We start from the raw sequence: 27,592 nt of genomic DNA, 5'->3' as shown, positions 1-27,592 counted from the left end.
CATTTAATTAGTTTTTTATTTGACACTAAATTGAATTTACACATCGATTCTAATGAAATTTCTTCTTTATTTTCTCTAAATAGTACTAAACGTCTAGATTGTAGTTTCTTAAATAGTTCATGTTAAAATACACTAAAGAACAACTAAGACTTGCGTAGTGTGTGTTCTAGAGGAACTGCAATTAAATTGCATGCTTGATTTGCATATAATCAATATTGTAGCTAGAATGAGTTTAGGGGCGTGTATGTATGTATATAAATTGTTCCAATAAAATAATGGGAAGTCTAAAGCATGTGCATGCATGCGTATACGACTCCAACGCACACATGTCATCGAATATAATTTTAATAATTATTTCCGTTAGTTTTCACTTAAAAGTACTCCTCGAAAATTAAAAAAATTTCAAAAAACAATCACAGTTTGTAAAGATGTACTTAACTAAAACCAGCATTGAATAAAGACACCTTAAAATAGTTCATATGAAAATTAATTTACAACATTAACTTTATGGTATTTGCAGACAGTTATCCTTTTAATTAATAAAAACTTTATGTAATTACGTCGAACAGTCTTTTTCACTAAATATATATTGTCGGTTCGTGGGTGAAATTAGTCTATTCTTTCTGAGTCATGAAAGTGTGAGTTGAATGGTGCGCGGACGCTTGGATGAGTTCATACTGACAACAAGATTTGGCGCTAATTGTCCAATACCACGATCCAGAGTTGTATCCTTTAAAATTCAGTTAGGGGAGATTTCTTTGTAGAGTTAGTTACTATTAGCATGCGGTTCTATTGATAAAACACCAGAATATATTTACGGTTTTGGGTACTTTTACTATGCGGTACGATTCGCTCTAAATAGATCTGTGAGAAGTCTCGCTTATGTTTCAGGGTTCCGCCAGTCAATGCACAATGCCGTGGAAATGAATTGGTTCCGGGGATCGGGATACTTTAGTAACATTACTAACCAGCGATATGATGAACCTTCCCGTGAAGATGGGGGAGGAGACTGTTTTGATGACGAATATTGTGCACGGATCGGCGGAAACGATCAGTCAGTCGCCAACGATCCTGGAAATGTATTGTTGCAGGAGACGTGCTGACCGAGATTGGTTCAGCACCGACCACTATTGTAACGAAGTTTTGAATAGCTCTTGCCTTGACTACTGTTCGCATTCCTCTCTCTTTCACATTTACCTTACTTCTCTAAATCACTACTCAATAACATTAATTTCTTGTTTTTTGGAAATCTGAACAAATTCACTTAATCCTAGTGTTAGCCATAAAATACTGACTTAAATTTTACCTCTTCGGAATATGTCCTCCTTCATAGCAATTCAATCCGCTAATGATGATGACATTTTTCTTTCAATTTTTGATTTCATCTATTCACTCCAATAGCCTCGTTTTTCCCTACTGTTGCCACTGACCCGCTTGCGAGGAGTATGGTGGGTAATTGTAGTAAGAATTATATGGATCGGATGATTGGGATGGGGTGGAGGGAGGTGCCTGATAATTGGGATAATGGTATTGACCGTGCTGAGGGGGAGCAGCGGGAGGTGGGTTAGTACTAGAACCACTGCCACTGTAATTTTGTGTGCTTGAGTTTCCGTACATTTGATGGTCGTAATATGCACCGTAAGGGTAACTTCCCTGTGGCGGTGGATGATGTTGAGCTGGAGGGTAGCCGTAGGGGTTAGGCGGGCCGGAAGCGTACATATCAGAATAGGGTTGTTGGTAGGGTGAGACTTCTGACCGGGGGTAGTTGAATGAAGGGTCATTAGAACCAGGATTGTACGGGTTGGAGTTTTGTGGCGATTGACTATAGTTGGAGTATTGTGGATCGGTGTTTGTGTGCGGGACAGTGGGATTGGATGTGGGAGTTGATGATTGAGATGCATGCAGTTGTGATTGCTGCTGAGCTTGAGATGCCGATGTTGGTGGCGATTGAGTTTGATGTTTCTCGTTTGCTAACATATTGTCGGTTTCGCCCTTGGAATTTCCACCTTCAGATTTACGTTGGTTTGAAGATTTACCCATTGCTGGGTATTCCGCGTTATCTGGATTTTGTTGCATATTTTGTACTGGAATGAGATAAAGATATGAATTTACTAGCTATCAAAGAAATTATGAAATTGCACATTTAACATTTTTTTTCAAGATTTGACTTTGATGCAGTTAACTGAAATTAGTCATCCCGTGAGTTTGGTAACCTAGAAAAGAAAAAAAAAGAAGGAATTCCTTTGTTGATCACAATTCTCTTTATTAAACAAATATATTGCGGGAATCAATTTTCCCTCCCTGAGAAGTGACAAAAAAAGAGTGTGACAAAGACAAAAGTGATTCCCGAAATACGGTATTTGTTTAATAAAGAAAATTGTAGCCAAAAAAAGAAAATTCTTCATCTTTTTCTCAGTTATACTGTGGCGCGGCAGGATTCGCAGCATTCGAAATTTATTTCGAATGTTGCTGGTGCGTCTGCTGAGGGACAATCTCCGACGCATAAAAACCACACCACCCACCCGACACTCGTCCACACTTGCCTGTTCGCCCAAGGAACTGGACACGTGCATGCACGTTCTGGTCAGGACGCTGCAGCCTCCATATGAGGGCCCGTACCGCGTTCTCGAGCGGGGAGAACATTTCTTCCAGCTTGAGATCGGTGGACACAAAAAGGTGGTCTCTCTGTCCCGTGTCCGCCCCGAAGCAGTGTCGTGTCCGCTTTGTGGACTGACGGTGAACGAAGTTCCGGGATTAGTCGCCGAAACTCCTAGGTTTCATCTGGGGGCGGAGTGATGTGGCGCGGCAGGATTCCAGAAGTCGAGGTTTCGCAGGACTGAGTGAATGAACCTTTGAAAGGTTTGCGCCGCATTGCACAATCTGAAAGTCATTCGGGTGAACTCGAAGAGTCCAAAGGGCTTGCATACTGCCGTCTTTGGAATGTCTTCAGGAGCTACTGGGATTTGGTGATAAGCCTTGGTTAAGTCCAAGGTCGAAAAGATGCGGCAATTCGCGAGGTGATGCGCAAAGTCGTGTGCATTTAGCCTTCTGTAATCCCCACATGGGCGCCATTCGCCGTTTGGCTTAGGGAACATATGCAGTGGGGAAGACCAACAGCTGTTTGCGGGCCTGCAGATACCCTGTTGAACGAGTTGTTCAAACTCTTTCCGTGCAATAGCCAGTTTCTGGGATGGTAGAGGACGCACTTTCGAGAAGATCGGGGAACCAGTAGTGATAATGTGGTGCTGTACATTGTGCTTCACTGGTTTGGAGAGACTACACTCGGTAGTAATCTGGCTGAACTTTTGGAGAAGTGCCCAAACACGAGAGTCGGAAATGTCTTCTAAAAGGACGGAAAGATTATTACCTGGATGAGATACCATTTGTGCGGACGAATTAAGGTTGTTTGTGGGGTCTATAAGGGACTTATTTTGCAAGTCCACCAGCAATCCATAGTGACACAAGAAGTCTGCGCCTAATATGGGGAAGCTGACATCCGCCAGGATGAAACGTCCACTTGCCTATACCCGTATGTGTTTATGCGGGAGGAATTTGCTGCCGCAAGTTTGAGCGGTTGTGGAAAAAGTTGATGTTGCCGAGGTACGGGAAGAACCGAAACCTCCGCACCAGTATCGATGAGGTAGTTGTGCCTGCTGAGAGGGTCGTAAATTGTTAGGCGACGTGGCGCTGCGCTCTGGGTGGCCGTCGCCAGGACCCCCCGCGGACCTAGTTTTTTGCGGCAGGCGTGAATTTGCAAGGGATAGTACATTTGGTGGCTTTATCGCCGAATCTGCGGTGGTACCAGCAAATCCCTCGGTCCGTGGACTGTCCCGACGACCTGCTACCCGAACGCCCTTTTCGAGTTGCACACCGTGAGCGAGCTCGCGATCTGGCGCCCGAACGCTGAGCGTCCAACGTCGCCCGAATCTCGGCCACACTGGCTGTTAAGAATCCTGCCGCGCCACAATACTTTCTACAAAAACGGGCAGGTCCATCTGAAATCAACTAATGAAAAGTTGCGAACCCCGTACTAAAAAGCAGCAGGGGCTATTCGTCTGACTACGAAAAGCACTATGAGAAATATGTAATATGTGGCATCAATCAAGATTGTAGCAAATGTTACTTAATATTTGATGACAGCGATGGAATTACCGAAACCGGAATGGACACATTTGAAGATTTGATAGTGGAAGAACGTACGCGATAAATGACAACATCATGGTTCGTATGGAAAACCGGCAGAAAAACAGGAGAAATCTATGAAATGGCAGGAACAAAGTAACGAAAAGATTCTGAAAAATATGCCACGGCGTAAAGAAAATTGGATAAAGCTATAAAATGGCGGCAAAAGGAACAACGACTCGCGAGACAAGATTAAGGAAATTATGAACCAATGCGGAGAAAAGATGGAAGAACTAGCAAAACAACAGAAGGACAACATAAAGGAAACTTCTGGCCGTCTAGAAAACCCCTGGAGGGGATTATAAAACGACACAACAAAAAGATGAAAAAAAATTATCTGAAGGAACCGAAAAACAAAAGGGAAGAATTCTAGAGGTGGCAGAACGCCAAACAGAAGGCGGCTTTAGGCAAGCCCGTTCAAAAGCTGGGTCGGCCTCTAGTGATCGGTTTCGCGATGTGGCTCTATCAAATGCCCGATCTGGATGCAATCTCGAGGCTTTTAAATTCCCATCCAGCGTATCAAGCCACCGTTGTTTCGGCGTGTCTTTTGGTCGTTTACCATCGACTTCGATGTTCAGACCAATCTTGACAAGTGAACTCTCGTTGGCGCGAATTACGTGACCATATCATCGAAGACGCCTCCCTCGCAAATTTTTCACGAACGGTGCAACCCTATATCGATCTTGGATATTCTCATTTCGAATGTGATAAGAACGTATCACGCCACTAGTCCAACTCAACATTTTCGTCTCCATTATCGCAAGACGCCGTTCATTGTCTTTTATAATCGGCCAACACTCAGAACCATAGAAAGCGACAGGACGGAGGAAATCGCCGTAAGTTATAGATTTGAGACGTTCGTTGATATGCCGATCACAAAGAACACCAGTTGTGGAACGCCACATCATCCATTCCACCACTGCATTCAAAGGGAGTACATCGGGTCTACATCTTTTGAATGCATTGAAGAACAAACTATTCTCTTCTGCTTTGAGGAACAGGATTGATGATCTCCCCGCAGAGTTACCCATTTAGCCTACACCTACAGTTTCTGCAGGCCTGCTACTTCCACTCGTACGGAAATCTTGGGAATCCGAGAACTTTCCCAGACAGTGAAAGAGAGGGATGATCGCTAAGATTCCAAAGAAGGAATTGGAGGGGTATATGCATGCTCCCCGTCGCAGAGATAATAACTATAATAATCCTGGAATGTATCAAAGAACATCACAAAAGATCGACAGAGAGCAGACCCTACGGATCATTTTGGAACAGTGCGCCTAAGTTCACATTTTCGATGCACCTATTCTTCAGATATGACAGTGCAGAATGTCACCTGCTTCACCGAGGTAAAGCCTCACAGGAATTTATGGGCCAAAGCGAAGTCCTTCAAGGTTGCATCTTGCCACCGATATTATTTCTTCTTGTTATCAGTGAGGAGTTCAATGGGCTATGACATCTTTCCTCAAACACTCAACTACGTTGATGACATCTGCTTGCTCTTTCATGGGGTCATAGACCTTAGACAAATGGCTCTGGATTTGGAAAAAGGGGCAAGTAAAGTTGGACTGAAGATAAATTCCAATAAGACCAAGGTTCTCAGTCTGACGGATGATCGCACTCTCCTTATTTGCATTCATGAGCAGAACAGGCGTCGACCAATTGATACATCTAGGAAGCGTGGTTTCTGCTGACGGTGACATCAAACTCGATGTCGCTCGATGCCACTGGATCCACTTTTCGCTGCCTTATCTAAAATCTTGAAATGCAGTTATCTCAACAAAAAGATCGAACTCAATCTGTTCTGTCCTAACGTTGTTTCTGTGTTGCTATATGAAAGTAGCACATTGAAAGTGGCCCACACTGTTACACAAAGCTCGAAATTTTTGTCTGCGACGTGTCATTGCGATACAGTGGCCTAATACTATTTTGAACAAACAATCTGGTCGGCGCATAGGCGTAACATTGTGATCGGAGGGCATAAGTGGCAATAGATAGATCGCACATTAAGGAGAGACGGCAGTGGAAGTTACTACCCCAAGATGGCCGACAAGCGCATCGCTCCTACAGTACTTGACGCAGAACAGTATGCGGCAATAGAAGGGGAGGACGCCTCGAGAAGACCAGCAAGAAATTGCAGCGCATTTCAATAAATCGGATTCCATGCATGTAGGAGTGATTGACGCGTTATACCTCACCAGGAGGGGCCTACCTCGATAGAGTGGTTGAAAATGTTGCTGTGATATTATACACTGGCTTCACCTGAAACTCTCTCTCTCTAAGATGTTGCGACTCTAGAGAGTGTTTCTCTCCGTCTTGCGCATTGTGCTTTTTTACTCTGGATGGCCCAGTGATAGTAAACGTGAATTTGGTGTTGGACCATTCCTGGCAACTACCAATGTCGTGGTCTCTTGACGTTTCCGGTTCAATCATTAGCGCCTACCATAAGGTCAGATGTCGCTACTGCACTTTCTCGCAGAGAACATGAGCGTCGGTTCCCTAAATTCAATACAGGGCGTTTTCGCCGCCGGGCTACCAAACAGCAGTGAGGAGGAACAAAGTCTAAACAACCCGCCCGAGAATATTGATGATCACCTGGCCACCATTTATCTTTGGCGAAATAGGCGGCCTTGTTTCAAAAGAACCAGACTTGGTTGAATATGATCATGTGAAGGCGAATCAATAAACGCAGGGAGCTAAGGACTTGCAGGTGGTCGTAAGCCGGTTTCGATGGTTCTACGAGGGACGTTACCGGTAGGCTCTCATGACGACGAGTAGCGGCAGAAATGGAGGGAACGCTTCACCACGATTCTGAATCATATGACATCTGGTGAAATGCCACCTCTTGAGTATGAAACGGCAGTCCACTGTAACATGCGCACTGCTACTCTAAACGGGAGAGAGTAAAAAGTAAAGTCATCGATCTTGACGGTCTTCTTGCGGAACTTTTTCGTGCAACGAGTGCGGTCTCTGAAGAGTTACTACTTGTCCTAGCCCATAAATCCTGGAAATATGTGATCTTTCCCGGTGAGGGATGATCGCCAAGATTCTGAGGAGAGGAGTATTTGTATGCTTCCCGGTTCCGCCAAAGTTATAACCTAAAATCATTTTGGAATATAATAGAAAACACTTAGAATGCTCGATCGGCAGAGATCAGGGTAGTTCCCCCTCTGGATCTTCCTGTATCGACAACACCAAGATCCTTTCCATCATTACCAAGAAATTTGAGGAGTTGAAATCTCTTCTTTACATGCTTTGAACCAATTTTGACAAAGCGTTCGATAGCGTTACCAGGGACCTGGAATGCTCCACACAGGAGGAATATTCCGGACAAACTAATAGCTGTTAACAGGGCTGCAAAGTGAAGACTGCAAGCGGTTATGATAAGCATATATAAGTAAGTAGGATAAGGAAGGAAAGAGACGATGAGCCATAAGATCAAGAACAATATAAAAAGTTCCTCTAACAAATAGTGTAAACCACAAATAGCATCCAATATTGACTGGGGAATCACGCGACGAAGTTCTGCCCAAGTTCAACTCTTAAGTGCTACAGTCTACATAATCTGAAGCGACTAGCATCGACTGGGAGAGTAATTTTCCTTAACCACATTAACAAACTTAAAATGTGATTGCAAAGTATTTGATGGTGATCCTACTACTCCTCTCTTCATCCGTTTAGTTACGGTTTTTTATCATTGAAAAAACCATATGCATAAAAAACAATAACAATTGACATCATAGGACCTTAGTATATCAACGCTTGTCATTCGAAGGTAACTGGGAAACGGACAATTTTCAATTAATTATGGATAATCTGCTCTTAGGCTTATCATTTGCCACCCCTTATCGAGACATCATTGTTATTCCGAAAACTACGAGCAGGAATTGTAGGAATTACACTTGAGTGCTATTGCCACTAGAAAGTATCAGAGAATGCCGTGTTCGGTAGGCGTTCAAAAGTCAAAGCTCTGCCAAAGTAATTTGAAACCGCCTTAGTGCCCTGCAAGAAGACATTGCTACCGTGGAAGAATGAAGAGCTGTTTAGCCTCAAGAAGTTGACCACAGAGGTCTTTAATATCTGCTATAGACACAAATATAGGCAGCCATACAAAGACTGCCTGAAGAGGTACAAATCGGCCATGAAGACTGCCAGGAAGGACCGCTTCCTGGCTGGACTATTGTTAGAACATTGAAAGCACCAGTGAATCTACTGGAGCTACTAGTTTAGACATACTTCTCAACAGCGAGGAGGACTGTGAGTCAGAGCCTTGCTTAGAGGATATGCAGCCCCAGTCGTGTGAGATTGTCAATTACTTACTTACTTACTCTTTCTTGAATGTACGCACGTGGTTTTGGTACCAAAAACGAGCAAGCGTGCTCATGACTCCGCCAAGGACTTTCAACCAATCAGCCCTACCTCTTTTGCATTGAACACCCCAGAGCGCAACCTGGACATCCACATTTGAAGACGATAATGAAGATAACACTCTTCTCCAAGTCTCAACACACCTACCTGGAGCGGTACAAACTATATACTCTTCCTGCTTTCCTGGATATAGAAGGAGCATTTAATAACATTAGTACCAAAACCATCATGAAAGTTCTAAACAGAACAGGATTTAAGAGGTATCTTACGAATTGGATTGCATCCACGGTAAGAACTAGGATAATCCTGTTTGATCTGGGAGGTAGTCACTTGCTCAAAGCCTTATAGCTTCACGCCTCGAGGCACGCTTCATGGTGGCACCATCTGTCCGGTACTCTTGTTGATAGTGATGGACGAAATTCTACGTATTCTGGACAGGTGCGAGATGACGGTGATGACGATGATGATTCTGAGGAAGTTATTGTTTCCAGCTTGCCGGGAGGTGTTCATTGATTCTTCCGCATAATAGAAGTTATCTAACGAAGGTATCTTGACCTTTGAATATTAAAGTTATATTAAAGAAGTTGCCTGTACTTCTCACAGACACCATTACAGTAAGTTTCTTTAATTTCAAATCAACTAGGCGACGTCTTAGTGATATTGGTTGAGGGAAATATCCTCCGTTATGAGTGAAATGACGAGAAAAGTGTGCCTCTGGGCTGCAAGTTACGGGCACGGCATAATTCCTACCAAAGCGGAGCTGATGCTATTCATCATCAAGAGAAGGATACCCAAATTTCAAATGGCGATATTAAAAGCCTATAGGGACGGATTGAACAGTCCGGGTGGCACACTCAAGATCATCCTCGTCTGGGTTTCCGATCATAGGGGCATAGAGGGAAATGAATGGCCTGCCTGATGGACTGGCCCAAATTGACTTTGCTCTTGGCAATCCCTCGATGAGCACAGTCTGCTTCCTGCTGGCAACTGTCGGGAGCGGCATCTACTCACAATATTTGGCAGCCGCTAATTTTAGATGGTGCCGCAAGGAGTCAAGGAGGAATTGGTCAGCCTATAACAAGAGCTGATCGCAAGAAGTTTCGTACCAGACGCGCCAAGCTACGGACCTCATGAAGATTGTAGAGTAAGAGCTGCTATCCTTCGTGATTGCTACGGGCTGGTTCTGAAGATCTGAGCCAGCTGGACTTCACTCATCTTGCTCTTATCACGGCAGTAATGATCTTAGGAGTTTGTAGCATCAAAACGGTGCACCACAACGCCGATTGGGTTTCTCGATGCCACCACTGATACCTATCTACCCACATACTACGCACCGAATAAAAATGTGTACATTCTTAAGAAAAAACTAAAAAAGAAAATTTCCCTTGACAAAAACGAGCCTTTTTCTGGCATATATGGCAAATGAGCAAAATGTCAACACCGGCGTTTCATTAATACCTGACAATGTTCAATTATAATAGGTCTTCATTTCAATCAAGTTCGTTCTGCCCTGATTCCATCGCTGGATTTCAGCTCCATTGGAGACGCTTCCAAATTAGAGATGATTCGATACTGTTTACTGTCCGAGGGTGGATAAAAACATCTCCTTCGATCACGCGCACTTCGTCTGGTAACCGCTGGGACGAATTCCCCAGCTGTTACCAGACTCTAATTGGCGCTTCATGCTACAGAGATAATCTTATCTATACCCGATAACCTACGGACGGTTTGTAACATTTGCCGACAAAGGCAACTCGAATGGGTGAGTTTTTGTATGACGAGTTCAGTTTCGAGCTGATAGGTGTATACCGTAACATGGATGACCATTTCTTAAAACATTCCTTCATAATATGAGACACAAAATTCTGATCCTGGCAAATTAGCTGATATGCTATTTTAAAATTCTCAAAAAGTAAAAATCAACTCACCACTACTATACGTTTGTGCCGAGTGAGTTCCTCCATTATCTTGGGAAGACGGTGGCATACTTGACTGGCTGTAGTTGGGAGCTGTAGAATTGTGCACATTGGATTGAGATGATGTAGTAGCCTTGCTACTACCTGGCATGCATACAGATGGAAACGGTGCCGGGATGTTGCGAATAGACGGCATTTTTCCCCGTCCTCCCATATTTTTAGCATCATGTGGATTAGGAGAAGCATTCGACATTGATTTAGGCTGTGGATGATCTTCAACGGGTGCTTTATTTGATGTAGAACCATTTCTTTGTTCTGTATACTGGCGGTTGTAGGGTTTTACGTTCTGCAATTGCCGTAGATTATCTGCACCTTTGAAGTTACCCCCAGGGGATTGAGTTTGTGGGATTGCATTTTTACCATGCGCTTGTTTGGAATAATTTGCTGCAACACCCGCGGTAGCTGGTGATCTGGGGTTCTGATGCTTCATTTTTCGCTCAATTAGGTTCGGCTTGTAAATCACTTTCTCCCTCAAAGGTGGATCAATGTCGTCGTCGATTGTAATGGTGGGTAAATTAGGCTCAGTATTTTTGCTGCTCTGGCTTTTATTATGTTCCCACATTTTGTTCTCATGCATTTGAGGTTTAACATTGGCCAATAATGATTGCTGGCTGCCATGCGTTTGTGCTTGTTTCAAAGCATTGGTGTAGGAGTAGTTACTGCGAGGATAATTCGCTTTGGTTGCTGCATTGTAAAGACTTGCCTTACTGATAGTTGACGTAGGAGAGCTGAGGGACCGATTATTCTCTGGAAGCATCATATCTGCACCTTTTGCATGTGAAAAGATATTAGCGTTTTGTTGACCACTCGAGCTCTTTCCTTCAATCAGATTTTGTACGTTGAAGTTTTTCGAATTATTTGTGTTATGATGTGGCGAGAAGTTCCTGTTTTGAAGCAAGCTGTGTGTTTTGAATGATGCTTGAGATAGTTGCGGACCGTTCATCTTTCCACTTCGATTGACTTCCATCGGGAAAGGTTGTTGTTTACCTGCGAAGCAAATATTCAGATTGTGAATCTCACTTAACTTCTACTTAATTTCCTCAGACAACAGTAACAGAAACAATTACTTAACAACCAAAAATCTTATCGTAGCACATAAAAGTTATAATCAAATTAACTTTCTTACCAGGCATCATACCGCTACTCATATTCGCAGCACCAATGCTGTTGGCATTCTGTTGTCCCGGTGACGTGGAGCTCTGTTCCCCTTTTAGCACTGGTTTCGCAAGTAAATCGTCAGGATTCGGGAGATTCGATGAACCAGCATCAGTTTCCTCTGTTTTTTCTTTGTTTTGGTTTTGGCCCATTTTAAAAGATGTCCGGATAGCAATGATCTTGCCTGTCTCCAGTTGCATGTAAATTCCTTTTGGCGATTTCAGGACCATTACCTTTTGTCCTGCCTTAAGGACAATGTTGGACTTATCACCGGAACTGGTTGGTATCACGACATCTGAAGTCATTCAGAATATTTTTTTATAAAATTTTAATATTTGCTGGCTGGCTTTTGGAAGCAACTCCTCGTTCAAATCATAACAAATTTATTAGATAATACTTACCCAACGGCAAAGTCATTTCTTGAGCCGTCATCCCTTGACGCTGCCATACTTCAGCTGGAATCCATCGCGTAGGTCGGACGCCGCCAGGCCTTGTGATATGACCTTTATCTCCTCCCTCAGCTTGCATAGGTCGAACCTTTTAATAAAAATTCTCTCACTTTCGAAATCCTCTAACCATTATCAATCCAAACTTACCGAAGCCACAGGCCTGTGAACGATTGATCCATCCGGCGTCTTCATAATACGATACTGTGTACCCATAGAATGATACACATAAGCTGGCTTGGCCGCAGCTCTTTTCTCCATTTCATAGCCTCTCTGAGCGAGACGCTTTTCTGCTTGAGATAGTTTCTTCTCCTTTCTATCAACGAGCAAGCTTTCGTGATGAAACGGTTCCTTTGACAACAAATCACTGTGCAATTCGATAATCTTTTGCATGATAACATCCAAATATTTATCTTTGCATTCAGTGAAATCTTTCACTTCGCCATCTTCTTCGTTGTCGTAGCACAAGTTTGTGACTTCCTTCATGGAAAGATGTGCATCTGGGTTGCATTCATCAACAACGCGATCTGACATTCCTTGCTTGTTAATCTGACGGTCGTAGATTTTCTTTTCGAGACAATTGTCCATGACGATACGATAGACGAAGCATGGTTTCTTTTGACCATATCTAAAGTGAAATATAATAAAATAGTCAAGTACAACCACAAATTAGCTTTGAAAATGAGAATCCTGACGGACCAGACTAATTAGGAAGAAATCATCTCCGACATTTTCCAAAATATTTACTAATGCACAAGTAAACTGAATATATACCGCTGTTTGCTCGCAGATGGCGTCAATGAGCGTGTCAAACTGCTATCAGCACGCCATATTTTTTTTTAGTTCGACATTTGTCAACAATTGTCAGTGCATATCATCAGTAATTTCATGCAAAAACATAGTTTTTCACTTCAATAATCATGTCCAGCTTTGCTCCCGGAAAGAAGCATTTGCTGGAGGCTCTGCTTTTTTGCTTCTTTGAAGAAATCAGCCGCTGAATTGCATCGAATGTTTGTGGAGACCTACGGCGACAGTGCTCTATCGGAAACAACGTGCCGAGACTGGTTCTGTCGGTTCAAAGATGGCGATTTCCATCTCAGCGACAAGAAGCGTGAAAATCGACCCGGGAAAGTTAAGGACCACGAATTGGAGGTAGAAAATGCTCGCCAAGCAATTAGGTGTCTTTCAACAAACCGTTTCCATGCATCTACGTGCAGGTAAGGTTCAGAAGATCGGAAAATCGGTGCCGAATGAATTGAACGATAGGCAGATGAAGCGACGCCAAAACACATGCGAAATTTTGCTTGCCAGACACAAAAAAAAGATGTTTTTACAACGGATTGTGACTGGCGACAAAAAATGGATTTATTTTGAGAATCTTAAACGAAAAAAGTCGTGGGTTGATGCCGACCAACCGGCGACATCTTCTGCAAGACCAAATCGTTTCGAACGGAAGACGATGCTGTGCATTTGATGAGATCAGCGGCGTATTGTCTACTATGAACTGTTGAAACCTGGTAAAACTACCGATGCCTACCGTTATCACCACCACCACCGATTTTCCTCCATGATAATGCTCCGTCGTACACGTCGACAAAAGTTCGAAACTACTTAGAAACGCTCAACTGGGAGATACTACCCCACCCCGCTTATTCACCAGATCTGGCCCCATCCGACTATCATGTTTTCATCGATGGGCCACTCGCTCGCTGGGCAGCACTCCGATTTTTACGCAAACGTCCGAAAATGACTTGATGGCGGGGTTTGCCTCGAAAGATCAACAATTTTATTGGCATGGTATCCATAAATTACCCGAGAGGTGGAAAAAATTTGTAGATAGGAAGGGCATTTTGAATAAAGTTTTCTTTGGTTCCTATTAAAAAAACGTGTTTCTCTTGAAAAAAAACAGCGGATTTAAGCCTGTACACCTGGTAAATTTGATCAGATGAGATCCTACCAAATTAACCCATTTTGCTATTCAATTCGGGAAGGTAATTGTTTTCTGGAGCGTCTTCCTTTTGTCTAAAACTCATGCGTTTTATTTCTGGCGGATTGGTGTTTCTAGCGTGATAGAATTCACAAATAGGCAGTTAGATAGTGCACGCACGTGACCTGGGAGGCGCAATCAAACGAAGGAAAACAGCGACAAACGGCATCTTTGTTAGATACTATCCTTCAGCAACTGTTAATAAAGAGGCGCTCCCAATGGAACTTTGATGGAGCTGCACTTAGGTGTATACGAATATCAAAGGCTCAAACGAGTTGATAAAGGCCAGGACGGATTAACGACCCAACTTCTAGGTACATTGGCGCCCCTCCGGGAAATTCAGGAGTAGAGGTGAACTTAAACGTTAAAAAGGACAATGAGATGAGAAAAGATAATAATTATAATAAAACAGATTGGAAGGAAAAAAATAACTTTAGTACGAGTGGTTTTTGGTGTCGAACTTTTTGATTCTCCCGAGTGTTGGAATGAAAAAGCAAATTGTTTTTTTAATTAGGGACAACCCTAGTATATTTGACCGCATAAATCGATATTTCGGGAGCCAGTTGCTCCCTTCCTCAGTGGTCTAAGATCTAAGATGGTAGGACGATATAGAGAAAGATACCAAGAAGGTTCTTCAAGCGGAACGATGGAGAAATTATAGAAAAATAATCAGACGGATTTTTTATTTTCCAAACTTGTTACCCATATTTTTTCCTTTTTGAACAATAATATTTTCCCCTTCAAAATAGTTCGCTTGAATAGTTATACGTCTGCAGAGGTGTTGTTCTCAGTCTTGGTAGTAGCGCTGGAAGATTTCAACCGGTATGACCATTAGCATGTCTTTTGAAGTAAACAATTTTGTTCAATTGTCAGGTGCTCAAGCACAATTTTCGCACAGCTTTCTTGCATATTATCTTCCCTATTCTAAGATGACTGTCCCACCTCATAGGAAACCGCGGATTCTTTATTTACAACGTTGCTCCAAATTTTGTTATCCCATTTTGCATGACACATAACAAAAACGCCACCTTACTAATACTGACTGAGTATCTGGAGAAGATTAACTAACTATTAACATAGTATGCTGGTCCCAACCCCAGCTAAAGGAGGAGGGCTTAAGGCAACGTACTTTGCACTATCCTCAATAAAACTAAAAGAAAATGTTGAGATCAGGGAAAAAGATAAATAAAGTATAGTTGGACTTACACCACTATGCTAAATCCTACCTGATCACTCTTGGTAACAGGCCGACCAAGAAAATGCATCCAGTCTCGTTAGAAACAACATGATCGGATCGAGTAACAAGCCTAGGAAAAATGCTAAGGTGTCCACCTCAGTCGACCCAGCAGGGGTTCTTGAGGCATGGACGGGGTCAGGACGTAAGTTAGTCCAAGCAAAAAAAATACGCGTCTGCACGCTAAATGTTGGCACCCTAACTGGGAAGACGAAGAAACTCGCAAAAGTCCTTCGGAAAAGGCGCATTAATATCTGCACTGGTCTGATGCCAAACATATTTTGATAGCCCACACACTCAATACGGTGTTGGCATTGCTATCTCAAAGGGTTTCCGTGATGCCATTAAAGTAGTCGAACGATTTGATGAACGGCTGATCAAGTTCACCCTTATATCAGCCGATCTTACTATTCACTTATACACCTGTGTTCGACCTGGCCATTTCTCGATGAAAAGACTTGTAACGTGCTTGCTGATGACTACATCATCATTGCTGGCGACCTTATGGTGCTATAAGGTTGGATTGGCTTTATAGATTGTTACTCATGAGGAAAAGGCCAATGTATGATTGAGAAATGTTGCAATGAAATGGTGTGAGTTTTCGGAGGACCAGTTGGCTAACCTACATACTGCCATTTGTGTTCATGGAGGTGTTGCACCACGGCGTTTGGAAGACTCGTTTGTTCGGGATTTGAGGTGTTATGCTAATTTAGTTATGTCTGGATCTAGGGATTGGTTAGTACAGTATAGGCTACCGAGGAAAATTCAATTCGTTGATGATTGACACGACTGTTAACGGTTCCTCCGCCTTGTCCGCCCGTGTGGTCTGTGTCATAGTTTGAGATGGAAAATTTACGCTAGGATTCAGATTGGTTTTTTTACAAAGGAGAATGTTGGGTGTGTGTGTATTAAGGAAGCCGACTAGATCATGCCTCTTGTGCTTACTTATGATTTAGTTGACGTTGAGCAATATTGCGTTAGCAGTTATTGCTACATCTGGCAGAAATGAGGGCTAGCCTTTTCTCCATAGGGGCGGATAAGTAATTGTTGGTGGGGAGGAAAGAAGTAAAGTTGAGAGGTTAACATATTGTTGGAGCGTGCGACTATCTTGAGTTTGAAGACGCAGGTGGGTGGACGAATTTGCTTCATTGAATGGTTGATTATTTGGGTGAGTTTGGTTGGAGGGCTAGGTTTGGCGGTTGGATTGAGGTGTTGATTTAGTAGGTTTTGAGGTCAAGCCCTGACGCACGTGAGCCTGAAGTAACTGCGATTTGCCTCTTGTCTTTTCTAGGCATTTGGTCGGACCGTGGAGGAGCGTTGCATTTAACGCAACGGTGAGGCAAATTAAAGTTAGTTGCCCTATTCATTGAACAATACGGTACGGCGTGATTTCATGATATCGCACTTCTTCAAATCTCACTAGGCAGTGGAATATCATCCTAGCTTTGGTGAGAGTTGACTGTTGACATTTTGGTCAAGAAAGAGGTGGAGGGGGTTTGAATTACGTCTGGAAGAATTTGCCTCCTACGGGCGGGCGCTTATGGCATCAGTGACACCTAGGCGATGCAATTTATCAAGAATTTCCTAAGAGGAGCACGTGAGATCCTATCCTTTCAGAAACAGATTCGCGGTCTACTGATTTAATGGCGTGAACGTAAAAAATGGATGATTACCTTCCTTCAGAATTGGTCATATTCTGCCTGTTTCGAGGCGAGCACATGAGTTGAGTGTTAATCAAGGTAGGAATGCCAACGGCAGATGGTGGAATGAAAGCCGCTTTCAATTGAGATGTATTGAATACATTGAATCGACTAATGCTCAGAAATTTGCGATACGTTAAAGAAAGCAATTGAATATAGACAAGACAGGTGAGAGTGAACACTGAAGCCATCCACAACACAACCCTCCGCGACACCTATAAAAGGGAAATGGATGCCGCAATAACCGCAGTCAATAGAGGACCTGGAGATGAAGCATCAACTAATGATCTTCACAACCACCTGAAGAACGTTATCATGGATACGGCCACAAATATACTTGGCCCCAGCCGCAAAAGGAGTCGGAACGGCTGGTTTGACGATGAATGTAAGCTAGCAACGGAACGGAAGAATGCCGCATACCGAGTAATGTTGCATTCTCAAAGAACGCGGGCACGCGCAGAGACTTATCACGAACTCCGTCGAGCGGAGAAGCGACTTCACAGACGGAAAAAGGAAGCCTGGGAGAACCAACAAGTCTGTGAACTAGAAAAGTACAGGGAGCAACCGCACCAGGCGCGGAAGTTTTACCAACAAGTCAGCAGGATGAAGCCTTATACACCTCGATGCTCATCCTGCCGAGACAAAGAGGGAAATCTGATTTCCGACAGAATCGGCATATTAGAGCGATGGGTTGAGTACTTTGATGAGCTACTGAACAACCAGAACATCGGCGAGTTGGAGGTCCCGCCAACTGAAGACGACGGACAAATACTGCCACCACCAAGTTTAGGAGAAACAGTCCGTGCAATTCATCGGCTAAAAAATCATAAGTCGCCAGGAGCCGATGGAATTACAGCCGAATTGGTTAAATATGGAGGCGACCAGTTACACCTAGTGGTTCATCAACTTGTGCTCAAGGTATGGGACAGCGAATCAATGCCTGACGATTGGCAGCGAGGCATAATCTGTCTCATACATAAAAAGGGAGATATCACACAGTGCAGCAATTATAGAGGTATCACGTTGCTGAGTACCATCTATAAGATATTCTCCACTATCTTGCTAGGCCGGATAGCCCCATACGCCCAGAACATCATTGGCCCATACCAAAGAGGCTTCACTCCAGGCAAATCAGCAACAGATCAGATTTTCTCTCTGCGGCAGGCGATGGAAAAACTGTTGGAATATGGTCAACAGTTGCACCATCTGTTCATCGACTTTAAAGCCGCCTATGATAGCATAGCCAGGGTAAAACTGTACACGGCCATGAGAGAATTCGGTATCCCGACGAAATTAATAAGACTGACTAGGCTGACCCTGACCAATGTGCGAGGCCAGATAAAAGCAGCAGGATCACTCTCAAGACCATTCGACATCAACAACGGTCTACGACAAGGGGATGCGCTATCATGCGTCCTATTTAACCTGGCCCTCGAGAAGGTGATCCGTGATGCTGAGGTGAATGCAAGAGGTACGATCCTCTTCAAGTCCACCCAACTACTGGCCTATGCTGACGATATCGACATCATGGGAGAACCACCCGAGACGTTCAAACTGCCTTCATCCAGATCGAGCAGGCGGCGCGAGATCTTGGGCTGCACATCAATGAAGGCAAGAAAAAATACATGGTGGCAACGTCAGCACCGAAGACGAATCAACCAACAACATCAAACCGCACCGGTCAAACACAAGCACGAACAAGAATAAGGATAGGGGAATACAACTTTGAGACCGTTGACAATTTCTCCTATCTAGGGTCGAAAATCACAACCGATAACAACTACGATGATGAAATCCGCGCACGGTTGTTGTCAGCCAACAGAGCCTACTTCAGCTTACAAAGACTGTTCCGCTCGAAACGTCTCACCATAGGGTCAAAGCTCTTACTGTACAAGACTATGATCTTGCCAGTCCTCATGTATACCTCGGAAACTTGGGTTCTTAGCAAGAAAAATTGCGAACTCTTGGCCGCGTTCGAGAGAAGAATCCTCCGAAGAATTTTTGGCCCCCTACATGAGGATGGACGATTCCGTAGCCTACACAATGACGAAATCTATGAGCGATACCATGACCGTCCGGTTGTGGATAAAATCCGGCTCAATAGGTTACGGTGGGCGGGTCACTTAATCCGTATGGATGAAGATGACCCCACCCGGAAAGTCTATAAGGGCAATATCTATGGTAGAAAAAGAAGACGAGGCAGACCCTGCCTAAGATGGAGCGATGGCGTGGGCCAGGACGCCAGACAGCTTTTAGGGATATCGAATTGGTGGACCTCGGCGCAAAACCGGGATGTCTGGAGTTCCTTATTAAGGCAGGCTTAGACCGGATACCGGTTGTTGCGCCGTTGATGATGATGATGAATTGAATATAGAAATGGTGGTTTTTTCCTAGATGCGTCCGGTGGAGTTGGGAAGATATTCTTATTATCATCGACTTTGGCCGCTGTTCGTGCGGGATTTGAAATTGCTGTAGGAATTGCTTCCTCTGAGCGGTCACGTTGCTATAACTATACCGAATGGCACATTCAGTGTTGAAATTGGCGGTAAACGTTCAAGTGACTGAAAAACCGACATGCGAAGCACTCAACAACGGCCAATGTTTGGATAGCAAGTAAAATTATCATCTGGGATGAATGCACAAGCCCGCATTGGAAGCACTCAATCGAACTATGAAAGGTCTTCTACTGTAAGAGCACTGAATCGAACTATGAAAGAATTCTACTGTATACTTTCCGCAAACCTTACCAGTCATTTTAAGATCGACTGCTGCCAATGAAATAAACACTTGCCTCAAATCATTGGTTTTGTTGCTCCGATTTCTCGAAGCAATTGCCCCTTCGTCTCGACAAAGGACAAGCTCATCAACAAAGCAATTTTTGTGGCAACGGACGGGAATGTAGCCACCTTCACAATTCAAAATCATATATTCAGTCCATTCATCATCATCATCCTCAACGGTGCAACAACCAATATCCAGTCTAAGCCTGCATTAGTAAGGAGCTCCAGAATCCCAGTTTTGCGGCGAGGTCAACCAATTCGATATCCCTAAAAGCTGTCCGGTCATCACTTCATCTGAGGTAGGATCTGCCACGTTTTCTTCTTCTTTTTCTATCATAGATATTGACCTTATAGACTTTCCGAGCTGGATAATCCTTATCCATACGGTACGAACTCCGCCCGCACAACACCTCCCTTGGCGAGCTGTTTTGGCAGGAGGAGTTAGCTGTCTTTCGCTGGCTTGATTGCTGACTTTTTTGGAGTCGCATCCACTGTATCATTCACACCTTGGAAAAAATGTAGGGTCTTCTTGGAGCGGATTTTGTAGCTCAAAAGCATGCCTAAAGTCTATGCTAAATTTGCTCGTCTATGAGAGAAAGGGGGACAAACTTGGCTGCAACCCTTCTCATGTGCAAATCTTCGCATAAAATCTTCTAAATTAAACGCCCATTATATTCCAGACATCTCACAGGGATCGTCAACTTTTTGGCGTTGAGAGGCGTCCTGAACGGGGTTGATCTTCAACTGACATTTCTGCACTTTTAAAACTTGAAAAACACTAGCACAGTTTGGTTTTATTTAAGGGAACACCTTCATAGGCAGTCAATATTTTCCGTGGTCGATTTCCCTAACAGGAAACAAAATTTCACAGCCGCGAAATAGTTGTTTTACTAAAAAAGCTCTTCCAGGTGAATCGATGCATTCACAGCGGCAAAACTTCGCACACTTACTCCGCTGACGTGACCGTAACGGACACCTGGTCAGACAATGAACTCGTCCGATTCCCGCAGCTTTTGGGTCCTCCCTCGTTGTTAGTTATAATGCCACGCCAAGCGCGATAAGTTTGGAATATGAGCTTCTGGTGCACCAGCTAGTGTGAGATGCAAGCGCACAACCCCCATTGTCATCACGAGACACGCATAGTCCATACCATGGAGAGAGGAAACAAGACATCAAAAAACATGGAACTGATATTGTTGGAAGGAGAAGGGCTCAGCAGGACTAAGCCTGACGTTAGAAGATCAACAGAGAGATCAAGGGAGATAAAAATTCAGTGAGTCTGGCAACTTAGGATTTATAGTTTTGACGATGATATCCTTCCGGACATGAACACTTCTTACCGCCAAACTCGGCATACCCTACAGTTCATATTGCCGAAGCTGCGGAGAAGAGGGGAAACTCTCAGACACTTCCTTTGCGGTTGCTCATCTCTAGCTGAAGCCAAGCTACGGACACTAGGTAAACTATTCTTTGAGGGCATCAAGGAGATCTCTAGTTGAAGAGTACGAGACCTATTATCCTGAAGATTTGAGTCGGCTGGATTCTACTCCCGTTGCCCTTACCACAGCAATCATGATCTTAGGAGTTTGTGGCATCAAAACGGCGCACAGCACTAATTGGGCTCCTCGAAAGCGATTCGAAATTTGATCAGTGGCGTACACCAAATTGCAAAACCAATTCTGCATTTCTTCCAAGGCGATTAGGTTGACAATTCAGGAAGGGATTTAAGTTGATCTAAAAAATATTCAAACCATTAAAAGAACCTTTTTTACAAACAAAATGAACGTTGACCCTTCTTTTATCTGTGGGGTCCCATAGTAACTCTATTCTGACATTAACGACCACTTGTCAAATACGCGAAAAATCCAATGCACTTGCAATGGGGGCAGCTTAATAAAAAAATTCAAAGTCTTGGAGAATAATGTCCACCGAAAACCGAGGACTCCTAGAAATATTCCAGCAACACTAAAAGCTTTTCACATTCTCTCGCTTGAACTCTGAATTTGAGAAGGTAAGGGAGGAGTGAAGTCTCTTAAAACCTCATGACGTACATCGGATCTGTTTACTAGGGACAGCATAACCATGGTCTTCACGTGGAACAAAATGTCAAACATAACTTGTCGGTTTAGAATCCCAAAAACTTCTTCTTCTTCTTCAGCCTTTGCCCCGTTTAGAAGCAAGGTCGGCTCATTTTGATCGATTGCCTCATTTTGCTCGGTCATAGGCCTAACCTGGATGATGTCGAAAGGCCCTCAAATCACCGTCTAGCATATTAAGCCATCGTTGTTTCGTTGTTTATCGTCAGATCTCAGCAAGTGAGATATTTTCAGCGCGAATTAAATGTTCATAACATTGAAGAGAGGCTCTCGTAATTTTTCCACGATCGGTACAACCTCAATGGGTAGCGGATATCCCCAGTTTGGATGTGACCGTGGCATGCTATGCCAGCAGTCCAACACATCATCTTTGTCTCCATTACTATGAGCCGCGGTTCATTGTCTTTCATAGTCGGCTAGCACTCAGAACCATGCCGAGCGACAGGGCAGATGATATTGCGGTAAACTTTGGTTTTGAGGCGCTCTTTTGTGGGTCGATTACAACGATAATTGGGGAACGCCATTTCATACAAGTTGCGCTGATGCGTCAATCAATTTTATAACACAGTTCACCATTTGCTGATAGCATTGATCTAATATACTTAAATCACGTAGTTCTCGGCATGTCGCTGCCACTGACAACGAGCATGCCTGTCAACCTAGGTTGGCCATTTAAAAAAGTCTAAAGCTCTCACCTATAAACTCGGCACACAGCTTGAGTATCATGGCATGGATTCCAACTTGCATCAAACACAACCACGCGGTTGGCTCCAACTAAATTGATCCCGAGCGATCCAGCTCGTGTTGAAACCAAAAAAAGATGAATATGTGGATTTGCATTGAATTCATTAATCAATTTCTCGCGTTCGATCGCTGACGTTGATCCATCGAGACCTGAAATTCAAAACAGCATTTTATGTTGAAGCATGCGGCGAATGTACGCATTTTGTTCACACAGAACGATAAATGAACCTCTAACCATTCACACGACAGTTATGCATGTCTTTCAGCAAAAGCTTTGAATATGAAAAGAATGTGAAGTTTTAGGCACGTTTGTCGCTCTACATGTCGTAAACATGAATAATTCTTGGTACTTACGAAAGTATGTTGAATTTTTCGCCCAATTAAAATCACAACCGGGAACTGAAGTTCTCTGCAAAAACCTTTCAATCAAGTTGAGTGTCAGCAAACTCTGACTGAAGACCAATATCCTGTCGCCCATCTTAACACTTTCTTCAAGCAATTGAGAGAATATCACCATTTTCGGAGAATTCTCAAGCAAATCAGGAACATATCCCTTCATTAATTCCACCGCCCAATCGTAAGGAATGCCATCATCCTTGGAACGCGAAGTCTCTTTATCCTTTTCTGGTGTTGCTGTAATGATTGATTCTTCACTTAATTCTTCCTTTTCCTTCTTTATTTCCTTCACATCTTTCTCCTCTTTTGCCGCCGGTCCGTTCTTAACATCTTTTACATCGCTATCTCCGTTTTCCTGTTTGATTTTCAATCCGAGCTCCTGATCCTCGGGTAGTTTGATTTCTTCCTTGACAATTGGAGCTTCCACTGTTTTGATTTCTTTCGTGTCGAGGTCGACTATTTCAGACGATTTCTCCTCGGCCGATGGGGGTTTGGAATTGTCGAAAGACTCAGTTGCTTTCGGGACAAGATTTGCGTAGCTTGCGTCAACTTGGCCGTAAGGATCCATGTTCACTGGATTTGTGTTGTTGTAGCCATAGTAATTGTTTTGCCAATAATTGTTTTGCGGATTGGACATGTAGGAGGGATCATAAGGGCTGTTCTGATACTGCTGCGGCGGCGGCGGGTACATATTTCCGTACTGTTGCCCGTAGTAGTTATCGTACTCGTAGGGATTGTAGGGGTTGTAGTTGTTTGGATAGGGCGGGTTCTGATATGATGGCGGAGGTGGTTGAGATTGCAGATGCGGTGGAAGTTGTGGGGGCAAATGTGAAGGAGGTTGAGAAGGATATTCAGGGGGCGGTTGTGAGGGATCTGTGACTTGAGGAAAATCATTTGGTACTGATTCGGGATAGCTTTGTGGTTGAGGCGGAGCAAATGTGTTTTCTGGTGGATAGGGATGGTCGGTCGGAGGAACTACAGGAGGAGGAGGTGGTGGAACAGTTGCAGGCGGTGGCATGCTTTGGTCACCAGTAGAGAATGGAGAAGAATCAGTAACATTTGGTTCGGGATTAGAACTTTTTGGTGACACTGACTCGGTCTCAGTTTTAGGCTCAGTCTTCACAGGAGAGTTCTCAACCGCCTGAGAAGGAATTTTGGCTTGATTCGGTTGAACCTCAACTGCTGGAATAGTTTTTCCATTTTTGTTCACTCCCTTTGTTGCTTTATTGGGCGTTCCTTTCTTCCTGCCTCGATTACTTGTCGTGGGTGTAGCGGGAGTAGTGGGAGTAGCGGGAGTGGCTGGTGTAGCCGGATTTGACTCAGGTGTCTCCACTTCCTCCAACTCCAAATCTAAGTCCGCTTCTCGCTTTTTCAAGAAGTTGTAGAGCACGTCGGGATGATTCCATATTTTGCAGCAAACAGCAAACGCTTTCAACGGATTCGGAACGGCTTTCGTACGCACGACTTCATTCATAAATGTATTGTACAGTTTTCGCTGGAAGGAAGTCATTCGAACTAGGATTACGTATTCTTCCTTTTGTGGCAGTGAATTTTGAAGAACAATATGCGATCTTCGCTGCACAAAACCGACGAGAAGGGAATGCAATACATGAGCGCGGTAACGCATCAGCTTAATATCTTGAGGGGTGGAATCAATGCATTGCCCGTTTTGGATTGGTCGTTCAAACATGTTTGCGAACTCTGTCTTTGTGCCCAAGTAATTTGGTCGCACGAAGTCCACCATGCACCAGTACTCGAGTAGGTTGTTCTGCAGCGGATACCCAGTGAGGACAATACGCCGTTTGGATCGAATTTGCTTCAAAGCGACTGAAATGCTTGCGTGCGAGTTTTTGATCCGATGGCCCTCGTCGCAAATAACCAAATCCGGTCCGGGTCGGACGAGGGCCGAGTGAATTTCTTCCATAGTCCGTTTGTGCGCCTCGGTCTCGGCCTTTTCTTTCTCGGGGTTGCCTTTCTTCCCCTTTTTCTTTTTGTTTGCCAATTTCAAGCTCAGCAAACGGAACAGCTCATATCCGATAAGCAGAACTCCTCCGACTTTTGCCCATTCTAAGACGACTTTCGACCGTGCCCCGAGGGTCTTCTGCTGATCGTTCAGGACGAAAATTTTGAAGTTTCTTGGTCGTACTTCTCCGTGCGCACTCATAGGACTTTTTTCAGGGTCCTCTGGGAGCCACATATTGAATTCTGACATCCAGTTCTGGAGAGTGTTAATGGGCAGAATGCAGAGAATGGACTTGGAGTTTGTGTGCCTTAGAAATATATCACAGAAACAAACAACTTGCAATGTTTTCCCTAGACCCATGGAATGGGCTAAAATGCAACCGAATCCGGTGGAAGTGTCGAAGCGCTCTGTCGATTCGATTATGTTGTCATAGAGGAATCGGACGCCTCCGATTTGGTGGGGTTTGATGATGCGCGCAATCTGGGGAGCAAGAAAGATGTCCTCCTCATTGTCTGGGTGACCAATGTTGATGAGAACACGTCCTTGCTCATCAGGAATATTGTACGCATCCTTCACGTGCAGTCCACTGTTGTGAGGGTCGTCTTCTGGCTCCTCCTCTTCTTCCTCGTCGTCTGATAGAACGATGCAATCATCATCTGACGAGCTATCGACGATTTCGACAACTTCTTTCTTGTCTGATTCCTCACTCATGGACTCCTCGTCGGACATGTCCGAGTCCTCTAAGCTTTTCATCCTGCGCACTGGAGCTATACTGACCGACGGCGTTAGATTGCCTGCAGAAAGTTTATCAACGTCAACGAAGCTGGAACCTTTGAACGTGACTTCGGAAGCTACTCCTTTAACGATGTACATATCAGAAGGACTCGTTCCGGGCTGGCTTGATTGACCTGCTTGGGACGTCGCCCTCTCCAGGGTTGTGGAAGACCCTCGCAGAATCGAGGTTTGTCCCTGCAGCAAGGACAACACTCGATTCTGTGTGCGATTGTTCTGCCGCTCAACGGCCATTTGTCGCTGCAGTTCGCGGATGATTTTTTGCTGGACTTGCACTCGCGCCAGACGCTCAGACTCCTGGCGCTGAGCCGCAAGCGTCGTCGCGTCCAACTGGTTCTCATCCATGACTTCACGGATATTTTTACGTAGATTTGTGATGCGTTTCACCTCAGCATCGTTGTCGGCAGATTTCTTTTTGATTTCCACCGAGACCTCATTTTCCTCCTCATTGGACTTTGTCAGCGTCGAGCCAGGCTCGGATGTCTTGGAGACGGGCTTAACGCTGATCTCGCCCATTTCACGAAGCTTCTCGTGAATGTCGATTGGTTCGGAGATTTCTTTAGCAGATTCAGTCGGATCTGTCGAAGCGGGAGGTGGTTGCGACGGGGAATTTGCGTAAGAAGGTGCCTCGGGGGACTCATGGGCGGATTGCGAATTTCGATCATCAACTGGTGGAGGAGGATGGGGAGATTCGTATGGTCGTGGTTGCTCGTAATGCTCCTGATATGGTTGTTGTTCCGGTGGCGGGACAAACGATTGCGACTCGTAAGCCTGCGGGTAAGTGGCATTGAAGTATGCGGGTGCCTGCTGCGTAGCGACTTCTGACTGAAAAGGTCCTTCAGGTAAGGGTGGCTGAAGAGTGTGTTGGGCCTGAGAACGGGCAAATGTTTCACGTCGATCCGTAGGAAATATGATTCTACTTACCTTTTGAATGCTATCCTCTTCCAATAGAATCCTTTTACTGTCCTCAGCTTGCACATCTTCCGACTTGCGCTTTATCCCTTGGCGCGCTTCTCCCTCATCCTGGCCTTCGCTGGTGTGTTTAGACTCGGCCGCAGCGGAATCATCATTCCCAATTTTAGGACTATCCCCTTTGTCCAAATCTACACTTTGCGGCTCCGCATCTCCATCCACTTTTGGCGAAGTAGCGTTTTCCGCCTGAATACCTTCCTCGGGTAGACTTTGCTCCATTGTAAACTTTGGAGTAATATTTGCACGAGCTCAATCAACAAGGTGGCGGGCAGCGGGCATTCGAGCCCATTTCACGGCTGGACTTTGGCTTAAAACACTGCAACACAACAAAAAACACCACAAGACGGTCCACGGCAAGGATCAACGTCCTCACGAATCGGCGGGGAGCTGGTCCGGGCAGGTTGGCCAGGGCGAAAACTCCCTCATTCAATATTCATCGCACTTCGCTCGATTCTCACTGAAAACTGCACCGAAACACTCCTGACACACTATTAGCAGCTCACGGATCGGGTTTCATTCATAAATCGGAATTTCACTCAACTTTTTATTGGATTTTCAGGCTTTTGTCGTGAGTCGTCAAACTGCACTCCGCGACGGCTGTCCGTTCTGTCAAAGTCCCGGGGAGAACTGCAAAAACAGACACTAATTGGGGAAATATTGCACGAAAACACTGCTTGCAACGGCCGGAAAATGTGCGGGCAAAATGTCGCGATTAGAACGCGCAACAATCGCGCTTTAATTGCAAACAAACTGGGAAAAACTCGCCAGCGATTCTGCCATTACAGTTTCCCTTCTTCTGATACA

General features: G+C 44.3%; 1 protein-coding gene across 1 annotated transcript; it reads right to left on the bottom strand.

Moving 5' to 3' along the window:
- On the bottom strand, nt 1-27,592 carry LOC119656430. The gene is made up of 8 exons (XM_038062800.1): nt 26,741-27,592; nt 23,020-26,686; nt 22,617-22,815; nt 12,275-12,752; nt 12,080-12,215; nt 11,650-11,973; nt 10,476-11,510; nt 1-2,084 (listed from the first exon to the last, which is right to left on the bottom strand). Exons 1-8 carry the CDS (start codon nt 27,005-27,007, stop codon nt 1,414-1,416), a joined length of 6,777 nt encoding a protein of 2,258 aa, XP_037918728.1. The 5' UTR covers nt 27,008-27,592; the 3' UTR covers nt 1-1,413.

The sequence above is a fragment of the Hermetia illucens genome, chromosome 1 (assembly GCF_905115235.1).
Source record: "Hermetia illucens chromosome 1, iHerIll2.2.curated.20191125, whole genome shotgun sequence".
NCBI classification, from domain to species: Eukaryota; Metazoa; Arthropoda; class Insecta; order Diptera; family Stratiomyidae; genus Hermetia; species Hermetia illucens.
This window is presented reverse-complemented; position numbering and strand designations above follow the sequence as displayed.